General features: G+C 37.1%; 1 protein-coding gene and 1 pseudogene across 2 annotated transcripts; both read right to left on the bottom strand.

Moving 5' to 3' along the window:
- Positions 1-1036: 1036 nt before the first annotated feature.
- Positions 1037-9280, bottom strand: LOC113045514 (nesprin-1-like). 2 transcript variants are annotated; one of them, XM_026205923.1, is made up of 8 exons: positions 9104-9280; positions 8226-8338; positions 6539-6735; positions 3806-3967; positions 3430-3637; positions 2930-3102; positions 2175-2412; positions 1037-2073 (listed from the first exon to the last, which is right to left on the bottom strand). In XM_026205923.1, the coding sequence occupies exons 3-7, from the start codon at positions 6715-6717 to the stop codon at positions 2376-2378; spliced, it is 759 nt and encodes a 252-aa protein (XP_026061708.1). In that variant the 5' UTR covers positions 6718-6735; positions 8226-8338; positions 9104-9280; the 3' UTR covers positions 1037-2073; positions 2175-2375. The 2 variants fall into 2 exon arrangements, with proteins under 2 accessions (XP_026061708.1, XP_026061707.1); XM_026205922.1 differs by lacking the exons at positions 8226-8338; positions 9104-9280 and having other exon boundaries at positions 6539-7010.
- Positions 9281-9926: 646 nt separating this feature from the next.
- Positions 9927-16131, bottom strand: LOC113046317 (nesprin-1-like; annotated as a pseudogene).
- Positions 16132-16760: the final 629 nt, after the last annotated feature.

Here is a 16760-nt window from a genome sequence, read left to right as displayed (position 1 = left end):
GGATGATTCTCATTGCTGAACGAATGACTTAATTAATGAATGCAATTATTATTAAATGTCAGAAAATTTTCACATGCAATTATAATTTCATTCATTAATTCAGTCATTCGTTCAGCAATGATAATTACCCCATGTAAAATACACTTAAATTGTGCAATGAAATATTTTATTGAAAAAAATGTAAATAAATAAAAGTGTAATATTAAAATCATTAAGTCATTAAATAAGAAAAAGACCAAACATTCTTTCAGTATAAAAATATAATAGCCTATACATATTTATTTATTTATTTTGTCATAAACCATACAATATCAAGATAGATAAAAAATAAAAAATAAACATTTATGTTCAGTAATAAACAGATGACATTTTAAGGTAATGATCCCTGAGAAATAAACGGCAACTTTAAAGGTAAAGAGATCGAAGCATTTATTTGAATATAATTTATTTAAAGTGCTGCTGTGTTATCCTTTATACCACTCTCTCATTCTCCCTGACTGGCATTGATTATCCAGGGAGAAATGGGCAAACAGCATAGAAATTTCCCACCAATCTCCCCCATTCTCTTTCTTAACACCTACTTTTCTCTCATTTTCTTTCTCATCAAACACACACTCTGTTTTATGGATATTTTCCTTCTCATCAAACACGCACAATAAGTGTTATGGAGATAAGCAGAGAGTATAATGAGCTTATCAGCACAAAAATATTGCAGATCCATAACAACAGTAAAATCTAAGCATCTGCATTCATTGATTTGTAGTCCTGTGAGAGCGCGTAGTAACTCTGACCTTGGAGTGAAGCGCTCAGTTCTGTTCCCGCACTCACACAGCCTAAACGTTCAAACATTTGACCACACACATACACTCACAGTGTAAAGGGGAAATCGGATGCAAAATTCACTTTTATATGGTGTTTGCATATAATGTGTCTTAGCAGTGAGTGGACACAACCACCTTACAATGATAAAAATCCACTCACTACTTTTTTTTAACCCCCCCCCCCCCCCAACAAACAAAAAAACCCTAAACCCTAAACAGTCTCAATATTCAAGCTGTTTTGATTTTCTGAGCAATATGATGTCATATTGCTCAGGCCCTGCCCACAAAAGCTGACAGGCTGGCCTGTATTAGCATAACTCCGCCCTCAGCCAGTTTCAACCTCATAAGCAATTCAGGTTTTTGTAGATGGATGGATGTATGTAGAGTCTTCATTTTCTCCTGACATCAGAGCCACTGAGGATTAGTGAGTGGATTACTTTTGTTTTGGATGGTAGTGCACCACCGATTACAACTAAATTAGTTGTGTCAGCAAAAATAATTTTTCTCCAAACTGCTTTATGAACGAGGGACGATTCAAGGCAGGTTTTGCTAAAAAAGTGACTGGCAGCTGATGCAGTACAATTTCTCTCATGAGGTTAATAAAAACTCATATCTCTCTATCTATTTATACACCCACACTCACATAATCATGTGTGCAGATGAAATGCAATTATGCCTTCATATCATCAGTATCTCACATAGTTTGTCGTGCAGTCTCACACCATCTCATCTGCTACGAAGAATGAATTTGTTCTTTTCATTTCCCACCATTCAGAGTGAAAGATGATGTTTGTAAATGAGAGAAAACAATATGAAGGTTCTTTCTATCATTTTCCACAGAGAGAAGACAAGCTTGTAAACACACATGAAAAAGGAATTTGTCTAATTAATGTGTAAAAGCTTCGGAATTATGAAAATTGAATGAAATATATATAAATTGCATGCTTATTTTATACAGAGGTGGACTTTATTAAACATAATATGAATGAGACACAAAATAATAGTAGGAACAAAACATTTTCTGTGGTATGGCATGCTATAAAGAGATCATATTTAATTTATCTTTAATATTCTTTCATTTAATTACCCGGACTTCAGTCAATTTCTGATTTAAGATTGAAGGGTCACCGGATGGGTCAGAGTGTTGCTGAAGCTCCTCCCCTACCACCATTAGTCAATCAGTGAGCTCCCTGATTGTTTCCATGCACTTCTTATGTTCAAGGCCAACGTCCTCTGAAAATCTGACTCTCTCCTAAATAAGATAAAACAATAATTAACTCATTTCAATTTTAACAAACACTCTCGTTCACTATTACACTACAACTATCCACTAGACATTAACAAATACTTCACCTCTGCTGCAGCTTTGACATCCTCAAACTTGGCCCGAGGAGAACCATTTTTTCTTCCTTAAAGACGGGGTCTCCAGTGCGTTTGTAAAGTTCAGCCGCACTCTCCTCCGGATAGCACAGAGCTCCCTGGTTGTCCTCCACATCTGATGACAGCAAGCGCAGTCTCCAAGCTGGTGCTCAGGAGACCCTTTAACCTCCAACCCTACTCCCTCCAGCCATCTCTGCAGCTGTGCACAAGACTCCACGAACAAATTTTTACAAATATGTTAATATTTTACATTCATACAATTTTTACAGTATTATTTAGCATATTTATCTAGATAGAATGATAAACCAACAGGAAAACAGATAGACAGATAGATGAACCCTATTATCAAACCCAGACCGAATTATTTAGCAGATAATAAAAAAAAAATGCTCCATCATTACACCCTTGGTGTTAATTGAAACTGATAGAGCCAGATAATAACTTGGTTACTATAGTGATGATGAGTATAATTTAATAAAATCCCAGGTGCCTGGCACCTGCAGTCAAGCACAAATGCCAATTTAAAAACAGATCACTATGCTCCCACTCTTTTCACTCTTGACCCAAAATACACTAATGGCTCCGGTAATTATATTAATATTGATGTTTTCATTGTCGTGGTTTATTTTTATCTAAATCCAACTATCAGTTGACCTAAACTTCTGTAATTAGGGTCAAGTTAATCTTTTATAACCAGATAACTCAGCTCATGAAAGTCAACAGGTTACCTGTGGCAGCTCATAGCATTCAAAAGCAGTGCTGCCCATGCGTCTTCAACTTCCTGAAGCTTAGACCAAATCACTCCTCGTTCCACCTCTCCATTGTCCTTGATGACCATCTCCGCCTTCCCGGCTGCCATTTTGAGCTTTACCTCGCCCTCTCCCTTCATCAGCCGGATATCTTGGATGAGAGGAAACAAACACAAGTTACAGCTACTGCACAGATATAGACCAGCCATTCTAAAAATATTGCTTCCCCTTAAACAGTATTGGGGAACTGTACGCCATATTTCATGTGTGACAGGACAAAACTGGCCAAAAATACAGAGGATAAGGAGTGGTACAAAAATACAGCGTTTTTTAGATTAAAAAATATTAATTACATTACATTACAGTACATTTTTATGACTTTATACAAAACTAAAGTCTTTTCTTCAAAAACCACTGTTAGTTCACAAAATGTGTGTATTTCTCCAGTTGTTCGTTTCCTTGAATTCTTCTGCATGTACCTGTGCTCGCTCAAGTTTCTCTTCCACCTCCTTTTTATTCCCCTCCATGTTCTCCAGTGTCTCTAAGTTCTTCTCATCATCCTTCAGCCAGGCTTCCACTGCCTTTAGTGCTTCCTCAAATGCCTGGTACTCTTGCAGCAAAGCCTCATGATTTGAGAGCAACTCTGTTATGGTGAGAGAGGACTGACACAGACGTTCAAGAGATGCCCTGTGAAAGAAAAGATAAAGTCAGGTCAGCTTTATTCATGATGGATGGTAGTGTGGAAAATACCAAGTATATGTACTTGCACAATTGCACACACAATTACTTCTAACTGGAACATTCTCACATACACGTGCTGGCTCACACACATGCACACAGACTGTCCATATGTACCTCCTCATCAGCAGCACTCTGTGGATTTCCTCCACTCTTCTAAGCTCTTCTGAGCAATCGGGGGCTGCAGACTGACTCTGACCCCACAGAGGAGCATCTGTCTTCAGTCTCTCCTCCAGCTGTTGCAGCCAGCCGCTGAGCTCCACCACACACATTTCATACCTTAATAAGACCAAATACACTTACCTTATACAAATGCAGCAAATCATCTGCTTTTATTTTCTTCAAAAATCACTATTTCAGATCACAAATGTGTGGATTTTCCGAGTTTTTGTTTCCTATGATCTTCCTGTATATACCTGTGCTTGCTTAAGTATATTTTTTGTTACAATTTTGTTATATTAATATAATCTTTATTTAAATGCTAAAATGTTCTATTTATTTTTATTACAACAGAAGTATCACAGGTACAGGACAAATCAGTTTGGATAGGAGAGCCTTTAAATATTGTCATGGACAAAAGGGGTTTTGAAGTAAAAAAGGTCAAGATCAGAATCAGAATCAGAATCAGAATCAGAAAGAGCTTTATTGCCAAGTATGTTTGCGCATACAAGGAATTTGTTTTAGTGACATAAACTTCCAGTACACAGAGACACCAACACACAGACAAAAAAAAAAAAAAAAAAAAAAAAAAAAAGGTAGTCAAATAAATAAGTGTATAAACAATTGTGCTATAAATGATAATGGAATAGGATTGAAAAGGATGCAGGGATGTACTAGGATGGAGGGGTAACAAATAAATATAAGGATGTTGCACTTTGTTTGCATAAGCATAAGTGGGGAACATTTAACTGTTCATGAGGTAGATTGCCTGGGGGAAGAAACTGTTTTTGTGCCTTGCTGTTCTGGTATTTGCGGCTCTGAGACGCCGGCCAGATGGCAAAAGTTCAAAAATGGGGTGACTTGGATGTGAGGGATCCAGAGTGATTTTATGAGCCCTTTTCCTCACTCTGGATGTATACAGTTCTTGAAGGGTGGGCAGGGGAGCACCAATAATCCTTTCAGCAGTCCGAACAGTTCTCTGTAGTCTTCTGATGTCTGATTTTGTTGCTGAGCCAAACCAGACAGTTATAGAAGTACACAGTACAGACTCAATGACGGCTGAGTAGAACTGTTTCAGCAGCTCCTGTGGCAAGTTAAACTTCCTCAGCTGGCAAAGGAAATACAACCTTTGTTGGGCCTTTTTTACAATGGAGTCAATGTGATTGTCCCACTTCAGGTCCTGAGAGATGGTGGTTCCCAGGAATCTGAATGACTCCACTGCAGTCACAGGGCTGTTCATGATGGTGAGTGGGGAAAGTGCAGGGGGGTTTCTCCTGAAGTCAACGATCATCTCCACTGTTTTGAGCGTGTTCAGCTCCAGGTTGTTAAGACTGCACCAGACAGCCAGCTGCTCAACCTCTTGTCTGTAAGCAGACTCATCACCGTCCTGGATGAGGCCGATGACTGTAGTGTCATCTGCAAACTTCAGGAGCTTGACAGAGGGGTCTTTAGAGGTGCAGTCGTTGGTGTACAGGGAGAAGAGCAGAGGGGAGAGAACACATCCCTGAGGGGCACCAGTGTTGGTGGAGCAGCTGTTTGATGTGAATTTCCCCAGTCTCACTAGCTGTTGCCTATCTGTCAGAAAGCTGGTGATCCACTGACAGATAGAGCTAGGAACAGAGAGCTGGGTCAGTTTGGTCTGGAGGGTTGTTGGGATGATGGTGTTGAAAGCCGAACTAAAGTCCACAAACAGGATCCTCACATAAGATCCACTGGTCTAAAATATATTTAAAAGATGGAAACCATATTTTAAATTTTCTTTGTCATAATATCATTATTAAGTTGACATGGGGGTATTTAAAATCATTTCACTACTTTGATTTGAGCAGATGTTACAATATCTTGCCAAATGCACAGATGGTATACACCTACTGTAACTTCAAAAACTGATTATTTATTAATAAATACTGCAGGTGTTTCTTTTTCCTAAATTATTTAATCTAATTTTAACAGAACTTTTTTTTTGTCTTGGGTATATTGTTTTATAATATATTTGTATAATTTCATCTTAGATGCACTTTCCACCCGGTTTCCTTTTGTAATAACCTTTAAATAACAAAAATGCAAGGTCCTAACAATTAATTTGATGGTTTGTCTCACCCAGAAAAAAAATCCAACCTTGATTTAATTACAGAAAACTGAAAACATTTTAAAAAGATGAATTTGATGAGTAATTCCTAACTTTAGCTCGTAAGGTGCAGTCACATTTACTGTTTATGTGTGAAAAACCGAAATAACGATGAAAAGAGCCATAAATACTGTAACTGCTTTCCCAACAGATAATGTTCTTATATTGAAATATAATGTAATACAAGACTGGTAAGTACAAACTACACTACAAAAAAACTCCATAAGACTACAAAAAACAAGTATTGTGGTTTTCAGTTTTCAGTTATTGCTAATTTACAAATCTCCACCCACACAGAGGACACAACAAGATAAACATAATTAAACCCAAAAATAAATTTGCATAGGGAAACCAGATTATTTAGTGTGACAATTCCTATTGAAAAATTATAAAAATATAATAAATTATGTTAAATTTCGCTCTGCAGTGTAATCGCTCCTTAAATGTCCATAGTGTCCGTCCTGTTTTGCAGGCTAATAATAGTCTTGACATTTTGTAAATAATCTAATATAATGCATAAAGTTTTATTTCAAGTGCCTTAGCTTAGATTGTACTTAACTTACCCATTTAATAGCTTGGCACTTTCTTCCAGGGCCTGTATGCGCTGTCGGCATTCCATAACAAATAAATCCAAGGCATATTTACAAGAGTGCAGTTGCTCCTGTATGCTTCCAGTCCCACATTTGGTGAGATGCAATCCTCCATCCTCACAAACCCATGCCAAGCACTCTCCACCCTCCATGACTTCATCTATTGCAGTCTAAAAAATGAGGGGATAAATGATCCAATTACATAAGGGACATAATGAACCATTGCTATTAATAATTCCAAATTTCTAATCCGACATAATCCCCTATTAGTTTGAGGTCTGAAATGCTTCTTCGATGTTTCACTTCTGATTGGTAGTTGCCTTGTTGCTTTGCCCTGATGCAGTGTTTCTAGAGTTGTTCCGATTCCGATACTAGTATCGGAAATATCTCCGATACCACAACAAATTCTGGCATCGGCATCGGCGAGTACATGAACCCATATACCGATCCGATACCATTTTCTTAAAAAATACCTAGTTATGACCGCAAGCTTTGCCTAACCGCTGCACGGTTCTTCTTCGCTGCTCAAAATGCATTGAAAACACAGGAAGTTGTGCTGTGTTGCCACAAGCAACCCCTGTTTAGAGCAGCGAAGAAGAAATGAAAACGCGTTAGCAGCCCTGATCTATATATGACTGGATCACTCATCACATTCTAAACTGCCAAAAGACAGTGAAGCCGCTTCTATATTATAGATCAGTGGTTAGCAGTATGTCTCTGTAGTACCGGTAGTTACAGACTCTCAAGTATATTCAGTACCGGCAGCTGCGTTCAGTCGCTTCAGTCAAAGCGCAGGGCTCCAGACAGTAGCCGAATATATACTAGTGTCTGTGAATATTAAACTGCAAAATACTATTTAAATATTACTCCCGCAAAATCTACATCTCTGTGGGTGACTGGCACAGATGCGCGAGAGCTCGCTGTTTTGTAGTCTCTGCTGTGTGTCATGAGGACACGAACGCATAAACCGTCACTTCATGAGAATTTACCGTTTCATTTGAGAATACTGTCATATCATAAACACAGACACTCAAAGATCTTCATGGCAGCCCATTAAAATAAATGTTTGGTTTACATGAGTAAATTGACAATATATAAAGCTACTGTTGTAGCCTACAGTAATAATAATACGTCTCTATAATAATAATAATTATGCCTAGATGGTTGCTTGTTTTTTACTTGTTTTGTTGTAAAGAGATTATCTGATTAATAGATCTTTTTTTATATTCCTAGACTTATTTGTTGCAGTTTTTTTATACAGTTATATTGTAAAACTTAAATACCTTTTTTAGTTTGCGGTGTTAGATTTTTGGCTGCATTTGAAGTTCTTTTTTGCATATGAAAATAAATAATACTGTCAAATTCATGTTAGATAATAAAAATACTGTAATAAATACAGTAGTTCACCATGTATTTGTTCATGTTTTATTGAGGGATCTGTCTGAAGCACACCATAAAAAGAATTCTAGCAATTTACACAGGGCTAGTAGTATATACAGCTGTATATACAGATACACACCCAGGTATCGGATCAGTACTCGGTATCGGCCGATACCCTGAGCCCAGGTATCGGAATCGGTATCGGGAAGAGAAAAAGGGTATCGGAACATCTCTAGTTTCATTACATGACTGAGACATTTTATTTGTTGTATGATGCTACCTTGAGCTTTTGTTGTTTGGCTGAAATAGCAACTGCATCTCCTGTTTGCTCAAAGCAGTCCTCAATTACAGCCCTCAACTCAGACAGCCTACAGTGAAAAGCATGTGCTTTCTCTAGCAGAAGGAAAGACAGAAAGAGAATGACAGTCCATGAGTAAAAGTATATGTGAGCTGTTGCTGCATGCGGAAAGAGGGACTGTGTAGGTGTGTATGGATGGATCAGCTCTCTGTTGTCTTAGTGACCAGGCTCGACCAATTCCACCGGGAGCAATCATAATGTCAGCATCTGAGGCACAGGTGTGTGGCTGTCATGTTTTTAGGGAGTGCCATGCAGAACCATTTCAATCAAACATGAATAAATAAAATACCTTTAATAAACTATTCATGAGCCAATTTAATGGTATGTGGTTTTGAAATCCCATCTAAAGTCCCATCTTAGTTTACCTCTAACTCAGACATACACCATTGTTCCAAAGTCTGGGGTCAGACTCATTTTTTTTTTCAACAAATAAATTAAGAACAAACTTTATTCAGCAAGGACACACTAAACTAAACAAAAGTTATGGTAAATACTATAATAAATTATAACATTTCCGAAGGATCATGTTATTCTGAATTAAAAGTAATTAAAATTCAGCTTTGCCATTACAGGAATACTGTAAAATACATTTTAAAATACATTAAAATACAAAGCAGTTATATTTCACAATATTAAAGTTTTGTTGTATTTTTTATCAAATATATATGCAGCCTGGGTAAGTATAAGAGACTTCTTTTAAAAAATTCAAACATTTGAATTGTAATGTACATTTTATCATTCAATCAACGTTCAAAAATATTACTATTAATTCATGGATTATTTTTTAGTGTTACACTCACCATTGAAGAAACCCCAGGATCTGGCTGTAGCATTGTGTCACTTCCTCGTTCCTCTTGACCAGGTGGGAGACGGCGTCACCCAACAGGGTCAGGTGCTGAGTCGGGTACGTTCCACACAGTGCTCTGAGAGTCTCACTTGCTACATCCAGACTCACCTCTAACTGCTTCTGTTACCTCTCAACCTCCTAACAAAATACAGGGTATATCATTTTTAATTGAATGTTGAATGCCTACATAGCAGAATTCTGCTTCTATATTTAAATAAAATTCAGTCACTTCACTAACCTTGATCTTAACAAAATTCTCTGGGTCAGATGATTTTGAAAACTCTAATAGTGAGTCCTCCGAGGTCTTCAGCTGCTCTGAAATCTGGGAAATTAGATCTAGAAGCTGCTGCCTCTGGGAGCTGAAGTCTTTATACATGTCTTTGGTTTGATCATACACCTCTGCAGCATGGGAAATCCGCTTCCTCAGATCTGCAGCCATCACCTCAAAAGAACAAGAACACGTGCTGGGTTTATCAGTGGCCATGACTGGCAGTGTGTTTTCTGATTCTCTTTACATACTAGATGATGAAACATCATGCATTGCAACAAATATAACAACCACTGCTGATGAGTACCTGCAGTTCAGTGTATATGTGCTGGGTTCTTATCAGTTCCTTTAGCTGTGTCCTCTGCAAGATCTTCAGTTCATCTTCCTTATTATCCAACTCCAGCTGTACAAACACAGAAATTAGGGTTCTTATTTGTACCATGTTTTGGTTTTGATTTTATGTTATTTATTTTTTTACAAGGTTAAAATCGCCTTGGTTGAAAAGATCTCACCTTGAACTCAGAGAGGCGTTCTTCCATGTCATGAGCAGAGAGTAGACTGGCAGCTCCAGAGATGGCACTCCAACACTCAATCTCATTAGCCATTTTATTAATGTCATTCCAAAGCTCAAGGGAGCGAGTATAAAGACTGATGTCTGTATCCGTCCTCTCACAGATCTGCACAATAATGAACTGCCATCAGTGCATCTTGTGCATAATGTGATGTTAATAATAAGAAGACCACAGTTGAAAGAGTAGAAACTCGTTTCACCAGAATAAGGGATGCATATATTTCACTTCTACATCACCATCCATATGTATAGAATTTTGTTTGTACCTACTGTACTACTTTATCTATGTTTGTACATCACAGTGCTTAACCTTCTTCTCTCTTTCTTTCTGTCTATCAATAATTCATTTTTATCTGAACTGTTACTTGTATTATAAAAATGATATATAAATGATAAATATAAAGAATAAAGGATGCCTTGGAATACTTAAAATCTGGCCAATAAAAGAGAATAACTGTATGACAACCAATAATTGGTCGATATCACGAATGTACTTTTTTTTTTGCAATATCCAAATTAAGAAAATAGTTTTGCAAAAACAAAATACAGAAATAATAATATATAATGATTTTAACTAGCTTCCATAGCACACTGAGTGGCAATTCTCAATGTTATCATTAACTTATAACACATTTGTCATTTGTAGGGACAATCATTTTTTATGACCAATTAACTTCTCAGGGTCTGATATCCCCTACAGAGCTCCAGAAGGTTTGCACAAAGGTCATGGCTGTATGGGGACAAACACATGCAGCCCAGTCACAGATTTTAGGCACGAAGTGAGGGGAACATCAATAGAGCTACACGCACTGCAAGTCTTGGCAATGGCTCAAAACACTATCCCCTTTCTACAGTTTCTTTAATCCAAAGGATAATCTATTTAGAGATGCACCCACATATCCTTCTAACAATGCACAAACAATAAACCACACCTAAATTGCATTTAAATATGGCAACAGTCGCAACCTGTCAGAACATCCATCCATCAACCCACTGGCCCACTCCAGCCTCTCCCTCCCATAAGTCATCCATATCAAGTTCAATTTGACAATCCATTCTTCTATCTAAACATACTAAGTTTCAATGGGCACTTAATGTATAAGGCTTGGATAACGAAATACTCACATAATTGCCCTTGTCCTCTCCCAGGTGGACTGGACCAAGGCTATGTCCCGTTGGGTATCTCCTGCCAGCTCAGAGTCTCTGTGGGCCAGTTGTTCTCCTCTTTCTCCCAACCACAGCTGACTGTGCTGTAGGGCTTGGATCTCTTCCTCCAACTGCTTCAGCAACCACAACCTGAAAAAAAACAGATATTATTAAAACCGCATAGCACAAACTTCGCCGTTGTTAGAGTAAAATAACAAAACTCATACATTTGCTTACAATAATCAACTAAATGGATCAATATGTAGTCCACATTTTTTGCAATATAAAATGCACTTTTACAACAGTAAAGCACAGTTTATATTGTAATCCAAGCTCATAAATATACACATTATTCTAAAATGTATATATTAAGTTATTGTAATTCTATTGATACATTTTATTATTTATTAATTTTATATATATATATATATATACACACACACACACACACCACTATATATATATATATATATATATATATATATATATATATATATATATATATATAAAATATATATATATACCATAAAAAAAATAGAATTCATTACTATAGTAGTAATTATTCATTACTAGAAATAAAATATTTCTAATTTTCAGTCAAATGTAACTATATATATATATTTTTTTATTTAATATATATATATATATATATATATATATATATATATATATATATATATATATATATATATATATATATATATATATATATATATATATATATGTTTATTGTTTACATTACCCTAAAATAACTACTTGAAACAAAAGAGTTCCAATTTAAGATATTTTAACAATTATACTAAAAATATAATACACAATTTTAACTGATGTTTTAAGTGCTTATTTTGATCAAGGTCTTTTGCTGATGTCAGAACGGATTAGTTTTGCAAATGTGATGACATGATGCGCTGTTTTGTGGAATGTGGTTTGAGCGATCTGAAAACATTTTGTTTACACCTCTATTTATGTATATAGCGCTGTCCATTTATAATCATACTCAAAATAGATTTTAATACCAGATATTAAATATCAGCCACAGAATTGGTATGAAAAGGGCCTAAAGACAGTAATAGCAGAGAAAACATTAGTGACTGTACCTCTGTTGAAAGGCATGTGTGCTGACTTCTGTAGGCCACGGTATATTGACTCTGTCCTCCAGCTTTGACTGACTCCCAAGCAGCAGCTCCTTCCGTCCCCTAAAGGATCTCCACATGGCCGCTAGTGCCTCTGCCTCACTCTACTTTGTCCCAAAGCTTCTCTGAAGCACCCGCACGCTCAACACAACATCATCCACCAGCCCTCTGCAGGATGTTCTTTCCTCTTCTGACACCTCCAGACATGCTAACTCCTTGGCAAAGTCCCCAAGTTCCTGATTTATTTCCCTGACTTTGGATTCATCCCAGCTCCCTCTTCCTTCAACAGCATCCTGGAATGTCTGTAGAGAAGTTCTGACTTTATTGTAAATCACAGAAGTCTTTTAGTTTGAGTAGAGCTTCATCTTGATGTGCTACCAAACTCTGAGCTTCACTGAAGAGTTGAAGGCAGTCCTCCTTCCTGGTCTGGAGGTGCTGCAGGTCTTTAGAGGTTAAAGATGGGCTGAGAGCATCTAGATGTGGCTTAAAGCCAAATGACAAGTACTAAAAAGGCAAAAAATAATCTAATTTACCTGTGTGGTAAACAGGTACTGAGAGAACACCACCTCTCCTCCAGGTTACAGTGAAGATCTCTAAGCTCTGCGGTCCTTTCCTTTGAAGCTGAAGAGTACAGAGACTCTGCACGGGTCTCCAAACTTTCCAACAAAGACTCCTGAGAGGGAACTTCTGACTGCATGTACTTGTACATTATGTGAAAAAAAATAATAATTTGCTATTAAAGACACAGAGTCCCACATTTTCACACAACAGGAATTTAAAAAAGGAACCAAGAGAGTTGAAAATCCCTAAAATGACCTCCGACTTCACCTGCAGCATCTGAAGCTGGCCGTGTAGCTTCACATTGTCTGCAGTCAGGTATGGAGAATCTGAACTGCATAGAGATTCGCACCTGTTCAACCAGGACTGCAAAAGTGAGAGATCTCTCTCACATCTAAAAACCAGAGAGTCAAAACATTGCATTAAACATCGTGTAACAAAGACCTCTTCCGACACGTTATGTAACTAATGTACATTTTAACACATGCCTTTGCCACAGAGTCAACAGGTTCTCCAGGTTCGTTTGTTTTTCAGTGGCTTGCTGTGTATGTAATTTGTGAGCTTGCTGAAGGTCAGCCACAGCTTTCTCCAGCTGTCCGGCATCAGACAGGCTCCTCCAGCCCAGACTCAGAGACGTCAGCCTGGGCCCCAGCTGCTGTAGATGCTGCACTACATACTGAGAACGGAGGAAACACAGTTTGTGTCATACATACAATGTTACTCTAGCAGACTCAAATGCCCTTTAATAAACAGATTTTTTAAAGCAGAAGTTATTATGATTGTAACTGTATATGGTCTTGAATAGGGGTCTCATTCTAATGGCCTCAGGCCAAATATGGGGATTATTACTTACTACTCTTCAAGTAAAAATAGTTTATCCTTTAATCCAGTCTGCAAATTGATTTTTACTTTCTGCATTTTGGTTTGGTCTTCCTTACTCTCTTAAGGATTATTAAACAGCAGTCAATATTATTTTTTCTACATGGCTTATTATAACCCTAAAACAAAAATGAACTGAAGCTGTATCTTAGGAGGCAGCAACAAACAGACATGCTGCGACAAATCCTTCATTTTATTTTTCTGAGTTTAAAATGAATACATTTTCACAAATATCATACTGTACATGTGAACTGATTATTATACATTTTAAGTGATTTTTCATTTAAAGAATTTCTAACAATTACATCAAAATTAGATTGCATTGATTGTACAGTATAAATAATGGTATTTGTTGAAGCTGTTGGCTAGTGGCCCCAAGTTTGAGCTTGACACCACTGGTCAATATGGTACAGTATATACGGAGATAGTTTTATTTCGGTCTCTATGTCGTCTGTTCCCAAACATATGTAATACTTACCATATGTTCATGGAGAGTTTTATATGTTGTTGTTGCTGATGGAATTAACTGGTACATTCAGTTTTTCTTGTAGTCCATTCAGGAAACCTTCCACCTAAGATGCGTGAAAACATTAAGTAACACACATCTAAAATGGCTTAAATAATAAATCAGATCGTACTGTACTGTATGTTATGTCACCTCATTGAGATCTTGGATAAATTGTTTTGTATTTTTCAAGCTAGAGTGGAACTTTGCTTCTCGTTGCTCCACAATGCTCTTAAACTCCTCCCGGTATCTCCCAATCTGTGTCAGACCTGCTTTAATTCCTCCTGCCTCCTTCGGTGTGATGAAATGAATTACGAACTTAAACTCTTGTCTCCAATCGACTAAAGACGTCCATCTTTTCTTCTAAGCCCTTCTTCAGCATCTAAGAAGCAGTGAAAACAATGCAGAGACATCATTCACTGAGCGCTAAATGAAACCTATCTTGTTGTCTGGTTAATTTGGTTATGTTTATTAAGTTGCAGTCTTCTGATCCAGGTTTACAACATCCATCATCTCGGTTTACCTCCACAGTGTGTATCTGCTCATCCAGGTTGGCAGAGGTTCTGCTGAAAGCTTCAAGCTCCTTCTTACTTCCACAGACCCAAGAGAAGAAAGCCTCAGACTCACGGCTGAAACCTTGCCACCATCTGTGCATCATCTCCAGATCTGACATGCTATTGGAACAGAGACAATCAGGAAAGAAGCACCACTTGTGAAATGCATGCAATGTTTGTATATAATTCCATGAAATATGGTTGAAGTATACAGCTAAAATATACTTTAAAAGTGACATGACATGCAGCCAAGTATGGTAACCAATACTCAGAATTCATGCTCTGCATTTAACCCATCCAAAGTGCACACACACACAGAGCAGTGAACACACACCCGCAGCAGTGGGCAGCCATTTATGCTGCGGCGCCCAGGGAGTAGTAAGGGGTTCGGTGCCTTGCTCAAGGGCACTTAAGTTGTGATATTGCCGGTCCGAGACCCGAAACCCACAACCTTAGGGTTAGGAGTAGAAACTCTCTAACCACTAAGCCATGACTTCCCCAATGTCACAGGTTTATTGAAACTTGTATGTAATGTCATGTATTTAAATATATTTGTTATTACACAGTTGTAATGAAGCTGCAATAATTTACTACTATAATCTAAAAATTATTAACTTTAAATGTATCCATAAATTAATATTCTACAGCTGACATTATAATCAAGTACTTTAAATGTGCTTTAGTATATTTAGAAGCATAATGATTGTACTGTAGAATTAAAATGACTAAAAATATAACAGGGCAATTCTGAGTGATGTTGTTAAAGACTAATGAAAATTGACATAATTGAAAATGAAATTCTCTTAAACTGTACATTACATGTATGTACAGTAGAAAAATACATACTGACTTAAAACTTTTTTACATTTTGCGGAGGCTGGCCTGTATCTCCTGTAGTCTCTCTTTTGTGGACTGGGCCTGACCCTGTAGTAAAGACTGATTCTGAGGACCAAGTTTAATATCTGCTGCCTTCTTCATCAGGGACTCAGCTCTAACAGCAAACATGTTAACCTGCTCATAAAGCTCCTAAACAAACACACACAGATATGAGTATTGTTCTAAGCCCAAAGTTCATTTAACAAACTACTATATTTTCTGTTCGTGCTCTCACTTTAAAATTTTTCATTTTAATCTTGAAGTTGTCCATGCTGCTGACGATGAGTTCCCTCTGCAGGACAGGACTCAGACACACAAACTGCCAGACGGCCTCTTTCTCCACGTCAAACTCCTGCCATGCACTCACAGTGACCTAATGACAAATGAGAATCACACATTTCTGTACCATTTCACCACTAATTGTTGAAAAGGTGAAACCAACTGCAAGTAATCTGATTGATTACATTTTTTGCAGTTTTTCCACGTTGCATTACCGGCTTACACTTTATGCACAAACAGTAAGTATGCACTCAAATAATAGCCAAACAGTAATGATTGTCTGCTGAAAACAAGCTCGGCCCTCTGAAGAGAAGAGCATTTTAAGGTCTTTTTGATTCCAAGGACAAAGTCACCATGACTTTTCCAGTTGTTTGTGATTACTGGATAAGGATTAAGTACAAGGATTTTTACAATACGCTTTAAAGCTTGGCATAACTAGAAAAATGTAAACTAAAAAGTTTAACTAGTGTTAATTATATGTAATATAAAATTATAATTGATAGTTACAATTTAATAATAATAATATTTGGTAAAGACATTGAAGATCAAAATTAGACAACAACTTCCAATTTCCAAAATTTCCTAAATCAGGAGTAAAAGGGCAGTTTTAAGCACATTTCATAAATTAACTGTATTCTGAAGTGCAGTATAAAAACTCAGATATTTGAAAAAGATCTCTGATCAAAATTAGAGAACACTTACAGATACCTCCAAGTTATTGGTGTTAATCTGGCACCTAGTGCTAATTTAAAACAAACGTTAATATGGCCTATGTGTAAATATCACTTTTTGATTGAAAGCGTTACCTGCAGGTGTTTCTCCTGAGCTGCCCGGTCTTCTT

Source organism: Carassius auratus, chromosome 27 (genome assembly GCF_003368295.1).
Source record: "Carassius auratus strain Wakin chromosome 27, ASM336829v1, whole genome shotgun sequence".
Lineage (NCBI taxonomy): Eukaryota > Metazoa > Chordata > Actinopteri > Cypriniformes > Cyprinidae > Carassius > Carassius auratus.
The sequence above is the reverse complement of the archived record's forward strand: the minus strand, read 5'-3'. Positions and strand labels throughout refer to the sequence as shown.

What these genes read in the sequence shown, in the direction of transcription:
- LOC113045514 (XM_026205923.1), bottom strand. Translation starts at nt 6,717, where the DNA reads ATGGAGGGTGGAGAGTGCTTGGCATGGGTTTGTGAGGATGGAGGATTG. An exon ending in AGTGCCAAGCTATTAAATGG is followed by an intron (nt 3,968 to 6,538) that starts GTAAGTTAAGTA and finishes GGTCTTATTAAG; the next exon opens with GTATGAAATGTGTGTGGTGG. An exon ending in AGAAACTTGAGCGAGCACAG is followed by an intron (nt 3,103 to 3,429) that starts GTACATGCAGAA and finishes CCTCTCATCCAA; the next exon opens with GATATCCGGCTGATGAAGGG.